The sequence below is a fragment of the Protopterus annectens genome, chromosome 3.part0 (assembly GCF_019279795.1).
Source record: "Protopterus annectens isolate FY-2018-M chromosome 3.part0, PAN1.0, whole genome shotgun sequence".
Lineage (NCBI taxonomy): Eukaryota > Metazoa > Chordata > Ceratodontiformes > Protopteridae > Protopterus > Protopterus annectens.
Window position 1 is genome coordinate 324,704,033 of NC_056731.1, and position 25,115 is coordinate 324,729,147.

Here is a 25,115-nt window from a genome sequence, read left to right on the forward strand (position 1 = left end):
CTTGTTTATAGATATGCAAACCAAGTCATACAACCCCCAAAAAGACAGTAAAAAACAAATGTAAATGTATTTTACTCGTCACCATACCATATTTGCCTTTAAAACTCGCTGAAGATATTCACCGTAGCCCAAGTTTTGCTCAGTAGTATCAATATGGAATAACCACAGCAAAATTCAAAACCCCATGGCACATCTCTCAAATAAAGGGCATAGCCTATTCTTAATTTGAACCTTAGAAGCATGCATAACAAGCTAAAAGAAATCTACACATACTTAATATTTTACTCCTGTGATACACTTGTGACTGAAACCTGGCTAGAACAGGAAGTAAGTGACAATGAAATCCTACCCCTAGGCTATAACATCCTTAGAAAGGGAAAATAAACATTGACATGACATTGCCATCTTATATAAAAATGCCTTTGAAGTAACACCTTACCCCATGTATATTCCCAAATTCGACAGTGCCAAACCACCTGTATCCCCGCAAAAACTACACAGACCACATGCATTAGAGCATTGTACATTAAAATGGGTAATAACATTAATACAGCTAAAAAAAAAAAAAAAAACTCCAGTGGATTGCTCACAATTTTCACAAGGAAATCCTCATGCAGGTGACCTCAACATTGACTTGAACCTCGACAATTCCACTTACTTTGCAGCAGGAGCAAAGTTATTGTGAACAACATATGCTGATAGCTATAGCTCAGTCATAAGGAAAAACAAGATTTTCTGATGATAAAAATCACTTGTATTGCTTATAAAGTACATTCTCAACATTTCTCATTTTTTGACATGTTTTGTGTGACTTTCTAATTAATAGTTCAAATGTCTTTTGTAAATATTGTCCTTATGTATTGGTTGTTTAACTTGTGGAGCTTTTCTCCCTGAGCCTCTACGGAAAATGGACATATATCCAGTTGGACTAGCCCGGTCAACAAATGTAAAATAAAATAAAATTGTTATACTTCAGGTTTATTATGGTGACGGATCTGAAGCCGGGTTCTGTTCGTTATAGGAAGATTACATTTGTCAAGGTTCTGATATGGTTCAAGTTTTGTCTGCACTGCAAGTATTTCCACCTTATTGCTGCAATGCAACCCATCCATAGTATTGGAATTTAATTCTAATTGCAATATTATTATTTAGTAACTAGATTCTTAGCTGTGTGAACTGTGGCTAGTCTTCATCAAACCACTTGATATGAAAATATGGACTAGATTAACAAACATCATAACTTCAGGTTATCACTCCTGCTAACTTTAGTTTTGAGAGTCTTCCTTTGCTTACAAGTAGACTAGTTTAAATTCTGTAATCATTTGCCAAGTGTCAGAGTTAAAATGACTCATGGTTTTACATATGTCCGTACAAGTTTTTTAATCTTATAAATGTGTGTAGTATCATTATGCTAACAGCTCTGTCTGCTCCATAAGCCAAACTATTTGTTCAGGTTCTCACAGACAAGTGCTGCTACTATATTTGTAATTTTGTACACTTGTTGTTCCACCTCCTGGAAAACAATAGTTGATATATGTGAGAAGATGTTCTTTTAACCTCGTTAACATGCTGATATCTTAAATATGCTAAGTTTTATACTAGCGTTGGTTTTAATGCATCAAGACAGCAGGCTTAGAGTTGCCCTCTATTCATAATTCCAACCTTAGTATTTTCTCATGAGGCTGGTTTGGGTGTACTAGGTGGTCTGATAAGTAGATGTTGATGCTACTTAGCCAACCCTCACAGAATATTTTTACATCCCTGTATTCCTCTCTTACTATCTCAGCTCTTTACCTCATATTTTCTATTCATCTGCCTAACAGGAGCCAAGTGATAGCATTTAAGCGTGTTTGGGAAAGTTATTCTAATCTTACCCCATTTAAATGTTTTTAATCTAGTAACAGTTATAAAAGAAATGTGTACTAGTGACAACCTTTATTTAGATTTGTCAGGCATCTGTCTCTTTCTGATGCTCTATATTACTCTTCTGGGGTGTGCTGGTTCATGATTAGCAATGGGATTGATGAAGGGAGAGTTAGGTACTGTTTGTTTTCACTTTTGGTTGAATGCCCTACTCTTACCCATTGAAGATGCATACACTTTACCTTGCCCATCCCTATTAATGCCCACAAGTAATGATCCTATTAACGTCCACAAGTAATGATTCCTATTAATGTCCACATGTAATGACAATATTTGGGTTATTGATTTGTGGAATGTAAAGGGGGTCCAAATGGACAAAAAGAGGAAATTGTTTCCATTTAGGGTTTAAATCCAAAGTGAATATAATTCTATTGCAAGAGACGCACATGCTCACTGAGCAGTGGCCACATGACATGAGGAAAAAGTGGATTAAAACAATTATTGCAGCTGATAAAAAAAATCATATAGTGTGGGGGTAGCAATTATCATCAAAAAACCTTCCAAGATAATATTTTGCATTATGACATGGACTCAAAAGAAAGATGGTGTTATGTAACTGCTTGAAGCCTCCACCTCGATAAACCAATACTATTTTTAAATATGTATGCCCCCTGTTCTAGACAGCAGGAATTCTTTGTCTCTGTATAAGATGCTCTCTATCCTGACTACAATTACATTTATAGGAGGGGGGATTGGAACACCATCCAGGATCCCATGTCAGACAGGACAAATATTAGAAATTCACACAATACACATGCTACTGTAGCCATTACAGAAGTAAAAAATGATTTTGATCTATTTTATCCATGTAATTTCCAAAATGAAAATTCACCAAAGGACGAATACACCTTCTGTTGTCACTGTCTCGGTCTGGTCCAGACTTGATTTTTTTTCTTAATTTCAGTTGTCTTTCTAAACATGGTCATTGACTTTCATACAGACCCTAGATTCTTCTGTGATCATTCAAAAATTGCACTCAACATTAACTGTTTCGCTAATGCCAACCCTAAGAATAAGGGGATACAACAGGACCTTGAATCCTAATGTGTTACTAAAATAAGATATTGTACAGGAAGTCGATCTGTTGGATGAACTTCTGTCTAGCTGTGATACTTCCCAGTTACTGTTAGACATTCTCTGAGCCTCTACAAAATTATAAGAAAATGCACAGTGCTAAAGAATCCTCCTTAAAAAATCAACAAACTGGAGACGGTGCAAGTTATCTGTAGTCAAGAATCTGAAAGCCAACTAGACCACCTTCAGAAGGAATTATATTTACTGACCGCAGATCGTCTATCCTTTCATGAAATAAAAACCCTAGTTTATTACTCGAAATGGTCACATATGCCCTCTACGTTCTTGGTGAGACTGATAAATCAGCGGAAACCATCCCATAGCATAACTGAGATAACGTATTAAGAGAAAACATATTACTAGCCATGAAATAGTCCAGCTATTTTAGTCCCAGTCCTATGGTGTTCGAATGTCCCCACCACCAGAACAAGAAATGGATCATTTTCAAAATCAACTGAACTTTCCAAAACGCTACCAAACCAAAAGAATCCCTGTCAATCTCCTATTGCCGAGCAAGAAATAACTGCTGTATGTCACTCTAAACCAAACAAAGCCCCGGAAACCAGATGGGTTCACAGCAGAATTGTATAAAACTTTGTCAGAAAATCTCAAAAATTTATTTTATTTAGCTATGCAAAATGTAGTAGTATTAGTCATCGTAACACCTCTAAAACTATGTTTATCCTCCAAGATCACACTGACCGTAAAAATCCTTGGAACTGTATACCTATTTCCCTGATTAACCTGGACATCAAAATCTTCACTACAATAATGGCTAACCGATTAAAACCAATTATCCCTAGTCTATTATATCACCCAACCAATCAGGATTTATACAATACAGACAAACCTGCGACAATGCGCTCACACTAGACTATGAAAACCCTTTCCAACCAAAGTCATGCTTCACTATTCGCTCTTGCAATTGATGCTTCCAAGGCTTTTGACCAACTAAATCTTCTTTCGGTCTTACCCCACTTTGATATACCCCAGCTTCATTCAGTCTGTTAAAACATTATACTCTAATGCTTGTACATCACTACAAATTAATAAGACCATCTCTTCCCAGATCCCTGTTAAGAATGGAACAAGACAAGGGTGCCCACTAATTCCCCTTACCTTTTTTAATCTGTACATTGAGCCCATATTTTTACTTTTTACGCAGAACTTTTCATCACATTCCAGTTCTGTGTACACTAGGACTGTATTAGCATTCGCAGATGACCTAAACTTGTACGACACTACCTAGTTCTGATTCACAGAAAATTCTGAACTTCATAGGTACTTTTTCTGAATAATCTAACTACTAACCGACCGCTATCACCAACATCCTGGCAGACAGGTTCAGCGCAAACTTCACCCCCTCACCACCAAAGGGGCCCATAACCATACCAGAAGAATGTAGAGTCGCCGAAATCACAGACACTCAGGTTAAAACTGCCCTCTTTAAAGCCAAAAACACCGCATCGGTGGGACCGGACGGTGTCCCAGGCTGCGTCCTACATGAGCCCAAAGACTAACTAACCCCTCACCTAAACACACTGTTCAAACTCAGCCTCTCCACAGGCTATGTACCCATAGAGTGGTGCATAGCAACGGTTATTCTGCTTCACAAAGGTGGAGCCACAACAAACCCCGGGAACTATCGCCCTATAAGCCTGACTAGCTTGGTCTGCAAGGCTATGAAGTGTATCATCATGGAACTCATTAACAGAGACATTGGGAACCTCCAAACACTGGACCCTACCCAATTCTTCTTTAAGGGCACATCATGCCTCCTAAACCTGGTGGACTTTGAGACAGTTACCAAGGCTATAGACGAGGGAATGGTGGTACATACAGCCTACCTAGACCTCGCTAAGGCCTTTGACACCATTCCCCATTCTGTTATAAGGTCACAAGATGGGTTGCCAACTGGCTCACAGACAGAACCCACATGATGAGAGATGTGGGAGCTAGGTCCGACTCTAAACTGGTTACAAGTGGCGTTCCCCAGGGCTCAGTCCTAGGACCCCCTCCTGTTCGGCATATACTTCTCAGAGGTACAGGCAAGCACAGGAGGACTAATGCTGACCAAGTTCGCAGACGACTGCAAACTAGGGGCTATAATTGACTCTCCAGCTGACACAGACATCCTTCAGGAGGATCTCACTGAGACGGATACCTGGTATCAAAATCATGGCCTCTAGCTCAATGCCAAAAAGTGCATAGTCATCCCCTTTGGAAAAAACAAAGTACCCACAAACTACCACATAGGTGATAGTCCCCTAAATACGGAAGACGTAATAAGGGATCTGGGGACCCAAATAGATAGTAATCTCACCTTTGATAATCACTTTGCCAAAGTGGTTAGAAAATCCTTCTACGTGGCCCACCTAATCACAAAAGGGTTCGCATCCAGATCAAAAGAGGTCATTGTGCCCCTCTACTCATCAGACCCATCATAATAGAGTACAACGCCACATTTGGGATGTACCTTACAAGACACCTGCAACAGCTTGAAAGACCACAGAAGTACTTTGAGGATCACTGGCCTCAAACAGATGCCCTATGCAGCTCAACTGAAGAAACTCCAGCTGTACTCTGTTGCACACCGCCTACTCAGAGGTGATCTCCGCCTGACATACAAGGCCATGTCCAACCCAGCATTGATGGACAATGCTCTACCTAAAGAAAACCCTATCCCCTCGAGCTACACTCTCTAGGGATCTAAACCTTACCACAACAATAAATAGAACGTGCTGGAGGGATAGATTCCTGTCCCAGAGACTTCCCATGCTTTGGAACAAGATTCCAATCTACATTAGGCAGAGCTCATCGCTAACACTCTTCAAAAGAAACCTTGACGAGTGGATGGGAAACAAAGTTTACCTCGGGGATCACTTCAGTGGCTCTGCTGGACAGAGGCACAGGGAACTAATGTAAGGGGGAGGCGAAAGCCAACGCATTCTGGCTAGGCTTATAAATGGGCAGGTAGCCTAGTACCTACCTATGAAACCTACAAATTAAACCTAGAGAAATCTTCTGTCTTCCCAATTAACCCATCATATCAACTTCTCACGTACCCCCCCCGCCAGTGGAAATCAAAGTAAATCATTCCCTGAAGTACTTGGGAATGTCCTTTCAACAAGACTCAAAACTGCTTTACCAAAGCAATATTGCAAAGCTTTGGTTAACAGTACAACAGGATTTTTGTAGATGGAATAAATCTCATCAAAAGTGGCTATTGTTAAGATGAACATATTACCAAGATTATATGTTTTTAATGCCTCCAATATAATAGTACACAACAAATTCTTCAAGATGCTCTATGGCTTCCTAAATCAGGTATAATTACATCCAAAACTGATGTATCCTAAGAATAAAGGGGGGGGGGTAATCCTCCCTCACTTCAAACTGTATTATGACATTATCATTTCTAGCAGAATTGTGGCTATTTCTGACTGTTACACAAACAAGAAGATATGGACTGTCTCAAGTTCAGTCCTAAAGCTCTTCCTTTACTTAACAAGGAGAGCCGGAAAAACATTAAGCTAATACATATCTTTAAAGAATAAAATAACTAACTTTCAAAAACTCACTGATACCTTAAATCTGTCCAGTGCCTTCAATACCCTACATCCACTCCACCTTAATCCAAACTTAAACTTAACATAATGCTCAACCTAAGTAGTTTTCCTCTTCTAAAAGAGAAATGCCTACTAGATTTTTACCCCTTTAGGAACCATTCTGTCACGGAGATGAGACTGGCATTTAACCTTCCAAAATGTTATACCATTATTCTGAGACAGCTCTGAGAAATGAATGCTGCAATCCTGGAAGATCCTAAACTTGGTGATAATGATGTAAATACATGTAAAACTGTATGGAACCTACTTTCAATGAAGAAAATTATTTCATATACCTATAAGTTTGTTTTGTTGATCAGATACCAAAAAGAAGTCCTCATCTCCAGTTATTGGACCGATCTAGATCCAACAGTCACATTCAACCAAATAATCCAATCCATCCAAATAACTTCAAGATCCATCCCCTTTAATTGTGTAGAGACAAGTTTTTTTTAATTGTAAACAACACGTGATGATGTTAATCTTCTTCCATTCATCACTGATGGGTTAGATTCCGAGCCCTCAGAACTGAATCAGCCTTTTTACCAAGCTCGCGCCAGCCAAAAACTCTCAACTTAAGCTTCTACCCAGAATGCCCTTCCCCCTGTTACCCCAGATCTTGTTTGCTTTGTAGCCGTAAAGCTGCATTTCAGCCAAGCTCTCAGCGAAGTGGAACTTTAGTTGATATTTTGTGTAGAAAACTTTTGATAATTTCTCTTAGTGAGTGATGAGTATCTCTAGTGTTTTTTTCTTCTGTCAGACCTTGATCTTTCTTCTCTGCTGTACCCATTGTTACCATTGGTAAACTTTCAAGTACCATTGTTGGTACGGCCTTCTCCCCCCTTACCCCTTTGGTATTCCTTCACTACCATAGCTGGTATTTGTCCTTTCTTTCCTAGCCTGTTAGCGTGTTTTCTTTAAGGTGTTTCTGTTTTACTTATACATATCGCTATGGTGATACAACTGTGTGGCTTTTTTGAACTGTGTTCAACTTATTAGTACAGACTGGTTAAACTATTTGCCTGTGGTGTCCCTCTGTCAAAATGTCTGATAAGAAAGGTACTTCAGGGTTTAAGCACTGTGCTTCATGTAATGGCAATTTACCTAATAGTGATTCTCATGATGATTGTGTATACTGTTTGTGGGTGCCCCACCTTTCGGTGCAACCTCCTTGTGACATTTGTCAGAGTTTCAGTAACGCACCCTTAGTGAGCGCAAAAATAAACTGATACTGAAAGGGTTACGTAAGTCTTCCTTTTCAGAGGCCATTTCTGCGATGGAAGTTTCAACCCCTCCTACAAAAGACAAAAAGAGGTCCCACTCTGTTCCCTCCTCACCATTGGGTGATCAGGGTAAGCCTGTGAAATCAAAGGTCCCCAAGTTGTCCTCTGAACGTAAGTTTGTCTCTACTGCTCCGAGCATCTCAAAACCTATGATACTGGCACCAGTTTCGGCACCGATGATGGACCTCACTACTCCTACTACGACTTTGGCACCTGTTCCCACTACAGCTCAGGGCATGCCTTCGATGCCTTCTTCAGTTACGATTTTGGAACTTACCATTTCAGCTCCGAGTGCCACTTCGGCACCAAGCCTTTTTCCGACCAAGTTGGATTTAACCCCATTAATCCCGGTCTTGAAACTTGAGACTTCGTTGCCGTTAGACCTTGCACTATGGATCCAATACTCCCCTTCCATAGATCCGTTCCTGGGCCAGATCATTGACTGATTTTATTCTCCATCTGGAGTATCCACTAGATCTGCCAGGAGCCTGTCAGAACACGATGTGGTGCATCTTGTGGACCAGCTGTTGGCAGCCAAGAGTATATCCACACTTTCTAAGACCCATCCACCTGCAGGACTTGGGATGGTTTCTCCATGAACTACTCTTTACACTCCGACCATTTCGGTTCCGAAGCCTTCTGCTGCAACGTCCTTCTCGGAACTCATCACCTCAGCACCTATAGTGGATCTCACTCAGACTTCGGGTTTGCCCCTTTGGTTCCTGCAGAACCGGTCCTTCCTCAGTCTAAGAATTGTGGGGGGGGGGGGTGGCCTCGACTCGGGGCATGGATCACTGTTTTTCTTCGGTTCCGTCCTCTGTGCCGATAGCCACATTTACACCGATCCTGCTTGAGGCTCCATCCGTGGGAGTGGGTACGTCGGATGGGGGTGACACCCCGGTCCTGAAGTTGTCTTTCTCGGTTCCGCGCTCCCATCCCTCTTCGGGCAGACCTACTTTCCATGCAATGGAGAGGGCGGTCACTTCTGGAAGCACCCCTTTGACATTGGAACCCCAGTTTTCTCGCCCTCAGCTACAGTTGCCACAGACCACCACCCCCTGGGGCACCAGGCAGAGAAGCTGCAGAGGACACACCTGTTCAGGGTACCCGCTCTTCCAAGTCCTCCTCAGAGACCCCCACTGAGGAGCCCCCTCGAAAGAGGACATGCAAGAGGAAGCACAGGGACACACCCGAGGAGTCTTTAATTAAGAAGATGATTAAGGGTCCCCACGGTCAGCTTCTGATGATGTCTTCTTCAAAGACATCCTGGAAATGCTAAAACAAAGAGGTGACTGGAAGCCTACAACCCTTCGTCTGAGGAGTCCGTGTTCCTGCAGGCTTTCCATGCCGGCCTTCTACCTCTTGGGTGACCCAGCCTGCTGATGAGCTCGTCGTGCAGCGTGCTCTGAAGAACCCTGATTCCATTGAGGGCGATCCCTCAGAGACCTGACAAAATTCTTTCCCCTCCCGAGGAGAACCTGCATTGATCCCTAGGGTTACCAGTTGATGCTGTGGTGGTGGCGGCCACGGAAAAGGACTTGACTGAGGAAAGTCCTGTTGTCCACTCACCCAACAGAGTCCCAGGTGGACAGACTTGAAGCGAGTTTTTGCATCCAGGGCCTTTGCTATACGGTCACTGAACTATTTGGTACATTCTACGAGGCACCAGAAGGAATTGATCTCTGAACTCTCTGGGACCCTCGCAGGACAGCTGTCTGACGCGGTCAGGGACAAAGTGGTCTCGCAGCTCGCAACCCTGGAGTCCATCTCCAACTCTTCCATGAGGTTGCTATCACATGCGATCGAAGGGGCGGCTAGAGCAGCGGGTTCAAGCATTGCCATGAGGCATCATCATCATGCCTGGATGCTCATTTGTGACCTTGTGGACCCCTTCAAGTCTTCCTTTTTGAATGCTCCCATCGAAGCATCATCCCTTTTTGACTCCAAAGTGAAGGACACACTAGGCAGGTGTGAGCAAGATGGCAAGACCCTGTCTGCCATAAGCCTACGATTTTCCAACCCTCAGCCTACTTTCTCCAGGATTCAGAGGAGTGGGCAAATGTGGCACAAAAAATGTCAGGGTCCTTTCCGTGCCGCACATGGTGATACCCCTGGGAGCAGAGGGGAAAACAATTCTGGAAGAAGCACCTACAGCGGCAGAGGGGGTCCTCGTAACCAAGATTCCAGGGACGACTCCTCTGGAAAGCCTTACCAGCGGTCCCGAGGAGCAGCCCGATTGTTTACCTCTGGAAGCAGTCGGGGGGTCGTTTTTCTCTGCACCAAGCTGCCTGGCAATCTATTACCACTGATCATTGGGAGCAGAGTATAATCACCAGAGGTTACACCATTCCCCTTTCTTGTCAACCAAATCTTCCAAAAAAGCTTACCAATGTTCCCCCCAGTCAAAGGGAAGAAGCAGCTTCAGAGATAATAAAGCTGTTTCAAAAAAGTCATCCAACCAGTCCCACCAAACAAACATGGGGCCAGATTCTACTTATGATTCTTTTTGGTGCTAAAAAAGACGGGACTGGTGACCCATTTTGGATCTCAGCAGCTTAAACTAGTCCATCACCCAAACCAAATTCCAGATGTCACGGTTCAGTCCATTCTCCCTTTTTTAAGGGAAGGCGATTGGATGTGCTCACTAGATCGCCGAGATGAGTGTTACCACATCAAAATGGACAAACGCTCCAGGAGTCTGCTTCACTTCTGGCTAGGGCCAGTCATTATCAGTTTTGTGCCCTGCCGTTTGGTCTCTCTACAGCTCCCGGAGTGTTCACGAAGTGCATGGCAGTGGTCACAGCTCACATGATACTACAAGGATTCTGGGCGTTTCCATAGCTGGACGACTGGCTCCTCACCGCCCCCACAGAGCCATCTTCTGGTAACAGCACTGGATTCTACTCTCTGGTAAAAGTTTTGGGAGTAGCCATACATTGGGAGAAGTCAAACTTTGCTCCTACACAACAAATAGAATTCATTGTAGCAGTGTTCAGTACCCGGTCCTGTCTAGTGTCACTCCCAAATCACAGACTACAGTGACTGAGGCTCCAACTCCGAGTGGTACTTTGTCAAACAAAAGTTTCAGCAAGAGAAATTCTTCAGGCCCTAGGATCCATGGCAGCTTCGATTCCAATAGTGCCCCTAGTGAAGCTACACATGCGAATCCTACAATGGCTTCTTCTTTGTTAGTGGTTCCTGAACTATCACACCCCATTAGTTACCAGATTCAAATAACCAACTCCTGCAAGCACTACCTCCTTTGGTGGATGAGGCCAGACGCAGAACTTTTGGAGTCGCCCGTTTCAGTCTTCTCAGCCCAGGGCCATTGTGACCATGGATGCTTCCCTGATCAGGTGGTGGGGTAGGGGAGCATTTCCAGGGAAAGACCGTCCAAGGCACATGGTCCACCACAGAGGCCCACCTGCATATCAACGTTCTGGAACTGAGAGCGGTGCTGTTAGTGCTGCAGGCTTTTCATTCATTTTTCCCTTCTGGGACAATTCCAATTCAGTCGGACAACATGTCAGTGAATCTGGTATGTCTTCAAGCAAGGAGGAACCAAGTCATTCTTACTTATACAATACAGGTGTTCGTAAATCCTGCGGTTCAATTTTCTTTCTGTCTTCCCCACGTAATAACAAGAGCATACCATACAGGTTGCTAAATAGACCACCTGTATTGTATAAGTAAGAATGATGATAAAAACGCTTTAAGTAAACATATTAAGGCACACCCCAATCACAATTTTAAGTTTGCTATTTTGGAGATTGTGCCCAAAAACGTAAGAGGGGGAGATTGGAAGAATTTATTGTTGAGGGCAGAATCCAAATGGCAATTTAAATTAAATTCCGTTTTATATCCAGGGCTTAATGAAAACATCAGCATCAAACCTGAATTGAAATTCAGGGCTGGTATTTTGTAATTCATAATTAGTACAATGGGTAGGCAAGGGCATTATTGTGTATGTGTACATGTATTTTAATATGGAAACTTATTTGTACTACAGTTTCATAGTTTTAATATTTTTAGTGAATGAACTTGTATATATGTTTTTTAAAATGATAATTAATTAATTGGCAGTCACATGACGTGTACCCAGATGTATTTAAAGCCTTTTGTATGTAGTATCACTAGATCTGTTGAAGTCCTAGTGGCGAAAGTGCTTATCACTCCTGTTTAAAGTTTGTTTATGCTTGTTGGATCGATTAAAGTCGTTTTTATTGCAGACAGGTGGACTTGTTATTGGCTATTCTGCAGCTATTCTTTTTGTTATTCATAGTAGCCATCATGTCAGCCAGATGGGTCTCTGAGCTGTAGGCATTGTGTATTAAGAGGGCCTATCTGGTCTTCCATAAAGACAAGAGTATCACTTCGGATGAATCCATCCTTCCTTTCCAAAGTTGTTTCTGAATTTTCCATTAACCAGGCCATTGACCTACCAGTGTACTTTCTGAATTTTTCCAGTAAAGGAGAGTATTGCCTACACTCCTTGGATGTACATAGGCAACTGAGATTTTACCTAGACAGGACCAAACCTATCCATAAGTCTGATCAGCTTTTAATCTCTTTTTTTGGGCCTAGAATGGGGAATGCTGTTTCCAAGGTTACATTATTAAAATGGCTAAGGGACTGCATAATTTTCATCCATTCCCTCATAAAAGAATTTATGCCAGAAGTTAAAGCTCACTACACTAGGTCTATGGCAACATCTGTAGCTTTCCATTCCAGGGCTTCCATGGATGACATTTGCACAGCGGCCACTTGGGCTAAGCCTCATACCTTTATCAGTCATTACAAATTGGACTTGGTCTTCAGAGGAAGAGCTGCCTTCGGCTCAGTGGTACTCAGGAATGTTCTTCCGTAAGGGTCACCCATGGGCCTCAAGGTAGCTTGGGACTCTGTCCCATCAGTGATGAATGGAAAGAAGATTAACAACGTCAGGTAAAGAAGTTCTGTCTTACCATAACGGCCTCGGCTTTACTTCTCTATCTCTAGCAAACTCAGTCTGAGGTAACGGGGGGGGGGGCATTCTGGGTAGAAGCTTAGTTCGAGTGTGTTTGACTGGTGTGAGCTTGGTAAAAAGGCAGACTCGGAACCAAAACAGTCAGTGATGAATGAAAGAAGATAAACAACACAGATGGAGCATTATGGTAAAACATAACATTTTTTTTTATCTTGCCCCAACTGTTTTAAATAAATACTGTGATTTCCAGAAGGTTGATTTTCTTCGCATCTTTTGGAGCTGCAAATGATCTTGTATACTGTGGTGCTCCGTGAAAGTTAAATTGGAAAAAATGGGGTACTAGAAAACTACCCTTTCCTCGGAATTCACTGTGCTGCATATCTCCCATAATAACCAAGCTGCCTTATAAAAACTGATCATAGAGTAATATTTTGCCCAAATAAAAATGTGCCCCATATGTAACTGTAATGTAGGGTGTGTAAGTTTAGATCAGTACACCTATCTTTGAGATGTGTTTAATGCATGGAAAAAGCCTTGGTAAACATTTTTTGCACACTTTCAAGTGTGTTAAGCTGACTTGTTATAAATTCAGAAATTGCTGTTGCACTCCAGTAGGATAACTATATGAACAATAAATCAGTGTTTCATAATTAGTCCTGGTACTAAAATTCTTAACTCCTAGTTGCCGCATCACTTTGCATTTTATTGTATCAGTGTGTTTACTAAAATAATTATTAGTAATTAAGACACCTAGATCCTATAAACTATAACAACATTCAGAGTTGCTGATAAGGGAATAATCTGATGATTGACATGTGACTTAGCAAAATACATCACAGGATATTTATCTGCAATATATTTCAAATGTGTAGTCTTGTCTCAAGAACTAATTGCCAGAAGTTAATATTCACTACATCTTAGTCACTGGAAATCATGAAGCTGTTCTTCACATTATTCAGCAGTATCTGTCCCTGGGAGAAGTAGAAAAATATAAGACTAAGCCCCGTGGAATCGAAGACTGTGCTCTGATTGTCTGCACAAGATATAATCCACCTTATGGTATAAAGATTAATAACAGCATGTCATAGCCTTAAATATTACTTTAAAAGATAAAGAATCAAATGTTTTGGCCATAGCCATGTATACGACGCATGTTATAATATTTTCATCCATGATGTGTGATGTCTCTGCGTAAAATTCAGTTAGGTTAGTTGGTTTGTTTACCCTTAAACATGTGCAGGAATATATCACCTTGTTCTCATTCACCGTTGATATTTATCAGATCAGTCATAAACCTCTCAAAATATTTGCCAAGAACTGGTCAAACACATAGGGTGGTCATTTATGTCTTGGAGTTGCATGGCAGATTTTCCATGAGCTGGAAACTAGAGTAGAATGTAATATATTAAAATTGCTCTTATTATTGGTGCTAAGTAGTCCCTAAAGTTGCATACTACATATGGAAGGGTTATGACCAGCCCCATTACCATTATTTTAATACTAGCTAGACTCCTCTTAATTGTAGCAGTTCTAAACAATGGACAAGGAGTTAGAGAATGGACGGAGAGTTAAAGTTCAATTTGAGTTGGTTTAGGAGTTTGGATTTCCATTGTCAGTAAGGCCTTAGTATGTGTAGATAATGTCCCTGGTCAAAATAATCATTTCCTTAGTTACAAGAATTTGCTCCACCAAAATTTCTGACCAAACACTCTTTAAAGAGTTATTAAAATCTGTCAACTTGTTACATTCCCAGAACATCTGCTCCCAGTTACCTCTGTTTTTCCCATCAACCTCTAGCATTTGCTGTCTACCTGAAGATAGTCTGCAGAGTTTATTTGGGGTATAAAATATATGTGCAAACACTTCTAAGAAAAAATCCTAAATCACCTTGACTTTGTTGCAAACCCTTGATCTATACAGATGTCTTTCCATTGTTCCCTGGTAAGGTACCTTTAGAGTCCCTGTTCCCAATATTTCCTAACCTCCTCTTATTAATTCTTACAGTTACCGTGTAATATTTTATTTGCTGTACTTATTATCCCTTTTTAACAACAGCTTCTTTTTTAGTCTTGACTGAAGTCTGTATCATAGTTGGTCTTTCACTTAACTCCCCACTGTATCCCATACTCTCTGCATATATTTATTTATTAATCTCTGGTATTGAAGGCAGTGTCTGGCCTGCAATCCAAACTTCTTCATGGCTTAATACTACTTTAACTTTCTCTGCATAGTTATTTGCTCCCAGTACCTTGATAGCTTTGCTGATTTTCTCCAGTAATCCCAGCTTCCTCTTGTATGTTTTCTGTCCACTTACTTGAAGTCATCTCTGTTGGTAAAATCTTCTTTCTCAGTTCCTTTGTTGGCTTGGTCTTTAAAATGTTGTCTGCTTCTTTATGATGATGTTCTGTATTGTTCTCCTTTAGTACCTGGGTCCTTCTAGCCTTATTTCTCAGTACCCCCCCCCCCACACACACACACACACACACACACACCCCACCACGATTTCTAAGCCACTTCGGATCTGGGTTAGTAGCTACTGCTATAACCTTAGCTGTATCTTCATTAATTTTATACTCAGAAAAAAATGAAATTGTGTTAAAATGTTCCACAAAATCAAAATGTCCTGCTCTGGATGTATCAAATACAGATAAGGTTTACTTGAGTACCATACACCCCTTCCTTGTTCCTCTGTTCAAACACAACTTTTTGGAGACTGTTTCTTTGTAATTTTTGCCTGAAATCTTTCATATATTCTTAAAATTAACACTTTTCTATCAGGGAATGCAAATTTTCCATGGTTATATCCATAAAATCCCAGCTGAGACTATTGAATGCTTTTTCTTCCTCAAAATTCACCAGTAGAAGTGGTGTCTTACATTCCCTTGGAATCATGATTGTTTTCTTAATGTGCCAAGTATTTGTTTCTCCTCCACAAAACCACATTGATCCATATCTGGCAGTGTTGGCAACACCTTTGTCATTCTCTTAGCTAATATAAACATGAGCACTTTTTAGACAAGGTTTAAATTTGAAATTGGTTTATGTGAAGCTGGGTCTGAAGTCTGTCTTTTGGAGTTTACAGCCACAGTAGCTTACTTCCCTAGCTCTGATATATCCTTGCCTTTTAAAATTCTGTTAAAGAAAACCTGCTAGATCCTCATCACTTCCTTCCCAACTTCTAGTGGAATACCGTCTGTTCCTGGAGTCTCAATGGGATTCTTAGGGCTGTGGAACTAGGGTATTGGTAAACTTTACTATTGCAGCCAGTAAAACATTTGAGACCCATACTGTCCATAACTGGAAACACTTCATAACTGTTAGCTAATTTGATGCTGGATTGCAGGTATAAATAAGAAAAGCCCAAACCATTGTAACAGGTCAGGGGACATTTACTGAAGCAGTGGGAAAAGGAACTAAGCTGAAACAGGAAAACTGGAAGTGGTCTTTGAAGTCAATTTTCCTTTGAATAATTTGTTTTTCTTGTTAAGTGTGGCAGTTGGTGCAGAGGTAAAGGTTGTGAGCTGTAGTTTCTGGGCTACAGGGTGTGGGTCCCTCAGTCTTCATTTTGCCTACTTTGTGACCTTGAACAAGTCGCTTAACCAGTCATTGCTCTCAGGTGACTCCTGAAAGGGGACTGTTTGTCCAGTGGGCCCTACCTGGTTAAACAAATAGGATTATTAATGTGTGATCATTTTAAGACTATTTGGATGGGGGAAGCACGACCAGTAAGGCTGGTAATTTCACACTTAATTCTCCTAGGCTTTTGAATAAAATGAGTAATAGTATCAATATAATTGTCTTGAAACATTGACAGCATGTTAAGAAAGTAAAGTAAGTCATCATTATTGTAGTCTGTTTTAGAGATAACAGTAAAACATTTGGTAGATGTCAGTTTATGAATGAATATAATTTGCTTATTAAAATAGTGATGGGTAATATTGCCCTAGGCTTTCACAGTCATTGAGCACTGATGTGATGTATAGTAAAGCAGTGGTGACTACTAAGCTGTGGTTAAAATGGTATAACTATGCTAATCCCTTCATGGGAGTTGGTACCCACTGTAGAATATTTAAGCAGTAACCGACGTGGTGTTGTATATTGAAGATTTACCCATGGTTGGTGTGGTTTGATCACGAGGGTGAAGCCCGAGTGATTAAATAAAGCCAACTGTGGGTAAATTTCAATATACTACAACCACAGAGTCTGTTATTGCTATTATTTAAGAAAAAAAGACTTACTTTTCTTAAATAATTTCTTTATATAACAGCGCTATACTGTCCTTCTGTGGCTGGTGGTATCTTGCTGCCTTGTTTTGATCTACTGCTCATGTGTATGGGACTTGTGTTCCCATGCATACCCAGTACATCAATGCTTTGAAAAGGGAGCAACAGAGAAAAGAAAGTCTCCATTGCTCCATTTTTGTTTTTTAATTAAAAAAAATGTTTGGGCTACTTTAGGGGTAGGAGACAGACAGAATGGCAGAAATGCAAAGAAAATCAGGTACATGTCTTTAGTTTTAAATAACGTACATGATTTTCTTTGTATTTCCTCCATGCTTCCACTTTGGTATGTCCAGAATTTGAATTTTTTTTTTATTATTGAAAAAAAAAAAAAGTTATAGACTAAGAAGGGAAAGAAGTCCGGGTGACGGTCCTTTTTCTGTTGGTATATTCTGGGATTTACAACAGTCACGCTGGTTGGGCTGTCCAATCAGCATGCACATTTTGGAATATTAATAGCCATTTATTGTGTAATAGCTGACTAGGTCTAAATATTTCCTTTAGTATTATAATAAGGTGAAGTCACCAAGAATAAAAAGAGTTGTGAAATGCAGTTTGAACAAGGGTAGCTGAAACTTCCAATGAAGGAGCTGAAAGGTTGTAAACCTGGATCCAGTACACACGCATGGTTTCCTTCTAAGCAGACATTCCCAAATAGTTTGCTTCAAAGTCAGAAATGTAACATGATGCTTTAATTAAGGCAGTTATTGTACTTATAAACATTTTGAACCGCTTAGTAGCCAGACCATAGCTCTAGGGTTTGTTGAAAAGTGTGTTATATTTCTTCCAAGCTTATCTGTTTTCATTCCCTTTTCTCTTTTGCTACTCCAACATTCTTTGTTTCTTGTTTCATTTGTCTACCACCTCTTTGTGTTAGCAACTAGGACCAAGTGTATGAGTGGTTTAGCACTCATTTAACTAATTGATGTTACAAAGTTTTAGTACCATCTGATGGTGGAGTATTTTACCTCAGCAGGAGTGGGTCGCCATTCACTGTTCCCAGTCAAATATTGTGGTGTCCTTTATTCATTTGGATAAATGGTGAAAACATACCTAGTAAAAAAAAAAAAAAAAAAAAATAGTTCATTCTTAATTATTTACTGTAGGAAGCACTGGAAAGTTTCAAAGTCCAGTGGCTGCTTATGCTTAATTATCTAATTCTGGTTTATTTTCTCCCTACATAGTGTTCCACAACTGCCATAGTGAAGAGAAGTGTCCTCCTTGTACGTACCTAATGAAGAAATGGTGTATGGGGAAACATGAAGTAAGCAAGATGTAACAGTCATTCTCTCTTTTATAATGCACTATTTCTCAGAATAATACTATGCCTGTGTCTGATGTTCATCGTGTTTCATTGTTGCAGTCATCACACTTGGGTTATCTGCCTGCAGGTAGCCCTCAGTCGGCCCGAATACCAGAGACTTGGTATTTCTGCGTAGGTTGCTGTAGTTTCAGGACTGACGTCAAGTCGTCAGGGGTATAAAAACAGGCAGCCGACACGAGCCCAAAGCAAAAGCAGTTCGCACGAGTGCTGGTCGGCCTCTACCTGAGTTTTCGTTTCTGAATTGAGTCATCCTGAAGTCTTCTAAAGCTAAGTACCCTGTTGGGGATCCTTTTTTCTTGCTCTAACCGATTGTCAGAAAAAGTTAACAATTGTCTCACGTGTGGAAAGCAAATACACAGAGATTTCCATTCTTTCTGCGTCACCTGTTTAGGCCCAGCCCACGATGTACCTCGCTGTTGGTTTTGTGCTTTGTTCAACACCCGAACTATTCATCATCGGGCCCTTATTGTCACTAAATGCTATCGCGCTCTATCTCCGTATTTCGAAATGGCTTCGGTAAGCCATCCGACTGCTGATCTTCCAAAAAAAGTAAGGATAAGGACAAAGACAAGACTGCACAAGTCCAAAACTGCTGACGATGCTACGGTTAAGGTAGTCGCCAGTTCGCTGGTACTCAGTGAGTTTCTTTTGCAGCCCCTGATGCCCACTTCCATGGATTCATAGGCCTCTACCAAGGCCTGTTCAGAGTCTGGTAATGCCGCGAGACTACTTTGATTACGGAAACTGTGAATGTCTCTAACTTGGATGGGTACAGAGCCACTGTACATGCACTGGCTTCTGAGGAAGTTCTTCGCATTACCGATATTCGACCTAAACCGACTACTTTCCCATCTTCAGTTCTGTCTAAAACTACCAAGTTTCTGAGGCCAAAGAGTACGAGCTGCTCCTAAAAAAAGGATGACCCAAACTCAAGCGCCTGCTTTCTTGCCACAACATCAGATGCTTAAAATGGCAGAAGACCGGATTGTGCTGATTAGGGGAAGCCAGCCTTCCTCTTCTAAGCGGAAAAGAGACCTGTCCCCATTAGCTTTAACAGACCAAGAGTCAGACTCTGAGTATTCGGAATATGAAGACATGCCTTTATCTGCTTATGAGCATTCAGATGCAGAGGATTCCTTTCCCTCTGCTTCTCCTCCAGAGGATTTTTCTTTTGGTGAAACCCTACATACTTTAAGAGATCATTTCCACTGGGAATGCCAGGATTATCCTCGGTCCAAAAAGAGACTCAGAGAATTTTTAGATTTGCCACAACATAGACCTTTAGCAATCCCTCCAGTTCTGGATGTTGTAGATGTCTTTATGGAATCCAGTCCAACTCCTGCTACTTTACCCCCTGCTCCAAGGAAATCAGACAAGTACTACAAAGTCCATGACTCTCACAAATTTCTTTTCAAAAATCCTACTGCTGACCCAGAGGTCATTTCCCAGGGGCCTAAAGGTATAAAAGCAACCACAGCTAAGAATCGCTCCCCTTCGGACAGAGATTCCCGAACTTTAGACAGATGGGGTAAAAAAGTATACACCTCTGCAACTCTCGCCATTAGGGCATTGAATTTCCAGCTTCACATGCTGAAGTACCAGCAACATATTATGGAACTTAAGCAAAAATTGTCTACCTTTACAAACTGTGCAGAAAACAAAGAATAGAAGCATCTTGCAGGGCAGCAGTCACTGGTTCTCTACTAAGAAGGCAAATTGCAAGATACTCCTTTGAACAAGGATAATCTGTTTGGCACCAAAGCAGAAGAGGTTCTAAAAAAGATGGCAAAAAAGCTAAGTCTATGCAGACAAAGATTTTTTGCAAGTGCAGCCTCCAGGATTCAGTAGGCATTGCCCCTGGAAACATTGGTCCTTTCCAGCCCCCTCAAGGCCATCTCAAACAAGACCCGGGGAAACAGATCCCCCCCTCAGATTACAGTCTCAGGGTATGAAAAGATCTAAGCAATGGAGTGCTTCTACTTCTAAAACAGAGAGTGCTAAGCCACCCCCTCACCCCCTTACGGAAATAATTCACAATGACTTCTCAGCTCCACTCCTCATGTCTGCCCAATTGCTCATGTCCCTAGGAGGAAAACTTTGCCCATTATGCAAAAAACTGGACCTCCATCACCAAAGACCGATGGGTCCTCAACATTGTATCCCAGGGGTACAAATTTTACTTCCACTCACTGCCAACCCCAAAGGGGTTCCCAGACCTTCCTCCAAACCAGTGGGCAGAGGCACAAAACCAAGTTCAATCCCTGCTCTCCATAAGGGCAATTCAACCTGTTACTACAGAGCAGATAGGTCAAGGGTTGTATTCCAGACTTTTCCTGGTACCCAGAAAAGAGGACACTTGGCACCCAATCCTAGATCTTTCCATTCTAAACACCTTCCTGGTGGTACCAAAATTCAGAATATTCACCCTTCAGCAGCTTCTTCCTATGCTGTCCAAAGATGCCTGGTTAACTACCCTAGACCTAAAGAAAAGCCTATCTGCACATCCCTATCGGGGACTCATGCAGGAAATACCTGCATTTCAGGGCAGGATCTATGCATTATCAGTTCTCTGCACTTCCCTTTGGCTTATCACTGCTCCCAGAGTCTTCACAAAATGTCTGGCTCCAGCCATTGCCTATTGCAGACAGAGAAAGATTCAGATTTACCCGTACTTGGATGACTGCCTGAATCAGGCAGACAGTCAGGAAAAGCTGTTGCAGCACCTGGCATTTGTAAAGAATCTTCTAACCTCCCTGGGGTATACTTTCAATAAACAGAAATCAAAACTAGTCCTCAGTCAAAAGATTGTATTCCTGGGAGCAAGCTTGAACACACAGCATCCCAGGTGGCATTCCTTACTCCAGAAAAACAAGCCTGTCTGACAGGCTACTTCACTCAAATGGCCACCATAACCAGCTATCTGCAAGGAAAATCCTGCAGGCCCTAGGGTTCATGGCTTTTTGTATTCTACTAATTCCATATGCCAGACTGCATATGAGGAAACTTCAGTGGTACTTAAATCTTTGGTGCCAACATTCTCAGGACCTGGAAACCGTTTGACCTATCATACTTAATTCATAATTGTGAACAATTGATGTTAAGTTGTCTGTCTCGCCTTCGTTCTTGCTGGTTGGGGATCGGAGCCGATCCCCTGCTCTGACTCTGCCATCTTCTATAGCTCGAGAGCTGTTTACTGGCTCAAGGCTACCCCTTATCCCATGATGCCTAGCGCTAGCTACCCAGATCTCATTTGCCGCTTCAGCTGTGAGGTGTCGTTTTTCTGGCTCAGGCTTGTATAAAGTTTATTTATAGAACTTTTTTACTTGAAATAGTCTTCCTAGGGATTTTTTGTTAGTTTTAGTCTTATATTTGTTGTGTTAGCTAAGTGTGTATTTGTAGCTTCCTTTCCATCTGTTTAGAACTCGTTTAATTTAGAGAGTTCTCCCCCCCCCCCCCTCCTTATTCCTGTCAGGTTAGCCGTTTAAGTTAGAGGCTTTCCTTCTATCTTCCTTATAGGCTAGCCATTTGAGTTAGAGGATTTCCTATTTAAAAAAAAAAAAAAAAAATTAGCTTTAGTCTGTAGTGTACTGTGTTTTTCTCTTTAGACTGTATTTTTTGTTTGGTTAGCTATTGTATTTTTTGTTACAGGATGTCCAAAGAATCCAAGGTGTCTGGGTTCAAGAAGTGTGACTCATGCTGTCAGAAAATGTCTCTGACAGATGGGCACACTTCTTGCGTCTATTGTTTAGGCGCTGTGCACCTGCAGGGCTCTTGTTCTATCTGCCATGCATTTAGTCCAAGAGTTCTGCAGGAGCGTAAGAATAAGCTTATTCTTAGGGGCCTTTTAAAGCCCCAGGATTCACCAGCCAAGACTCAGCCTGTGAAATCCCCTAAATCTACCAAATCGTCAGCTCCAAGTTCGGAGCTGTCTTTGGTTCAGACTCTACCTGCTACTTCGGTTCTGGCTGGAGCCGAGCCGATAAGACTATCTCCCCGTTGGCTCCATCAGAAACTTCGGAGCCTTCGCGGAGCCACAAGAGGCTGAGGTCCCCTTCTCTGGAATCCATACATTCGGCTCCCCGGTCTCCCCTGCTGCAAAGCGAGCGCAGTCACAGATCATCTCACTCCTCTCAATCCTCTAGGCTCTGATCACGACGTGGAGAGAGTGGTCAGTAGGTTGCTAAAGTCGCAGGCACTTGCCAGGATGTTGTCCAGCCCTCCTCAACAGGTGTCTGCTCTGTCCACTTCTATCGATGTTCCTCCTCCGACTCTATTGAGCTCGGAGCCAGAGTTCTTTGGGGTTCGAGTAGTGGAACCGTCGGCTCCGATTACTTTATCTCCTTCGGTTCCGTCGTCTGCTCCGATTCCCTCGATGGTGCCGTCCGTCGAGGGATCTGGGTGCCGGGGCTCCCTCGTCCGCTCTGAGGGGGTGAGTGGCATCAGACCCTTGTCCAACCCCGTTCTCCCTCTCGGAGCTTCGGCGCAGGTGAGCTCGGCTCCTACATCAGCCTCGGAGCCATCTCCCTTGGTGCGGAGAAGGATTCTGATTTCCTCTGAACCGGAGCCTTCTCTGCATCGTGGCAGGGACACCTTCGATGTCATGAGGAGTGTGCTGGCCACTGAGTCAGCTCCACTAGCGGCCCCATTGGCTCCGTCCCCTGTAGTGCCTGTGCCAACTTCTGCTCCTCCTCCAGACCCTAAGTGTGGGGAGCCGGCGCTCCAGGGCACCCCACTGGGTGTTTCCTCTTCTTCCGAGGCCTCGGCTGAACATTCAGAGGAGCCCCCTCGTAAGAAGTGCAAGAGGAAACACATTGACTCCCCTGAGTCTGTCACTTCGGATACAGACTTGCATGATTCGGAAGGGTCCCCGAGATCCCCCCTCTGAAGATGTTTCCTTTTTGGACATCCTCGAAATGCTTAAGCAGAGCGGGAACTGGAATCCCCTCGCCCCTACCAAGGATGAGTCTGTATTCCTGGATGCGTTCGGTTCTCGACCTTCCACCTCCTGGGTTTCTCCGCCTTTCGATCCACTTATGTCTGTGGTGGCTTTCGATCCACTTATGTCCATGGTGCTCGAAAGGCCTGGTCAGCCCCAGATAACAGTGGAACCAACTCCAAGGAGACCTGGCAAGTTCATCACAGCACTCCATGATAAGCAGTTCCTTACAAAAGGTGTTCCTGTTGATGCCATGGTGGTAGCAGCAGCCACCAAAAAAGAGTTAGCGGAAACCTCTTCATCTGTCCATCCTCCTAACAAGGATTCTAGGACCATGGACAGATACGGGAAGCGAATGTTTGCTTCAGCGACCTTTTCAATGAGGTCACTGAACTAATTATGCCACTTTACCCGGCTTCAGAGGGATCCCCTTAAAATGCTCGGAGATACCCTTCAAGATCCATCAGCTGAGGGGGCTCAAGCTAAAGTGGCTTCCCAGCTGGCGACTCTTAATTCTGTAGTCAACTCTTCCATGAGGCTCATTTCTTATGCAGCCGATGGTGTGAGTAGAGCCGCAGGTATGGGCGTGGCCCTTAGGAGACTTGCATGGATGCGGCTGTGTAACTTTGCGGAATCCTTTAGAGCTTCATTCACCAACACCCCCTTTGATGGTCCTTTCTTTTTGGACCCCAGGTGAAAGACACTTTGACTAGGTGTGAGCAAGAAGGCAAGACTCTCTCTGCCATGGGAGTCCATTTTTCCACTCCTTCCAGACCATACCCCAAGGGTCAGAAGAGTGGTAAAATGTGGTTCCGCAAATCCCAGGGAGCCTCGCCTGACACACGTAGCGATTTTTTTCTCCAGGAGCAGAGGGGGAAATAACAACAATAGATGCCGCCCTCATGGCAGAGGGGGGGTCTGCAGAACCAGGGCAACAGAGAATCCTTCTCTGAAAACCCCTTTCAGCATCCCTGAAGGGTTTCCCTGCTGCCCGCCTCTGGAGGCAGTCGGGGGAAGACTTTCACTGTCCCCATAAACCTGGCAAAATTTAACGCAAGACAAATGGGTACGGTCAGTTATATCCGGAGGTTACAAAATTCCCTTCTCTCAACCCCCCTTACTGTCGAGCAAATCCCTTCCAGATGATGTCCTTCAAGGATGCATCTGTAGTCATAACATATGGGTTGTCCTGCCTCAGGCAGCCCTTCGGTCGGCCGGATTCCAAAGTCTGGGTCTGGCCTCGGCTGATGTCGCACTTTCCCCGACGTCAGAGCTTCTGGGGTATAAAGGCATCAGCCGACGCCATTTTCCCCAGTCTTTCTTGCCGCGGTGCCCGGCAGAAGCTGTTCGCAAGTGCCGGTCGGTCAGATCCAGAGATTTCAGCTACCGAAGACTTCTAAAAAAGCTTAGTACCCCGTTGGGGACTCTTTCTTGCCTCAGCCGATGTCAGACAAAGTAAATAATTGTTTAACTTGTGGGAAACAAATACCTCATAAGGATTTCCATTCTTACTGCCGTCCTTGCTTAGGCCCAGACCACGACGTATCAGCTTGTTTAGCCTGTGCCTCCTTCAACCGACGGACTCTTAGACGTCGGTCGGAGTTTGCAGAAGAGTTTTTTGGATCCGCTTTTGCATATAAAATGCCGTCGGATACTCCGACTACGCATTTGGCCAAAAAACGCAAGGAAAAGGACAGACACTCGCGGCCCGCGGTTTTGGC

The 25,115-nt window shown here is 42.7% G+C and overlaps 1 protein-coding gene across 1 annotated transcript in view; it reads left to right on the forward strand.

Moving 5' to 3' along the window:
- The window catches only part of NFX1 (nuclear transcription factor, X-box binding 1), a 1,622,551-nt gene that overhangs the window by 807,947 nt on the left and 789,489 nt on the right, over positions 1–25,115 (forward strand). The window contains exon 13 of the mRNA XM_044065583.1: positions 18,319–18,398. Coding sequence (XP_043921518.1) covers positions 18,319–18,398 — 80 coding nt within the window. The remainder of the gene's footprint in view (positions 1–18,318; positions 18,399–25,115) is intronic.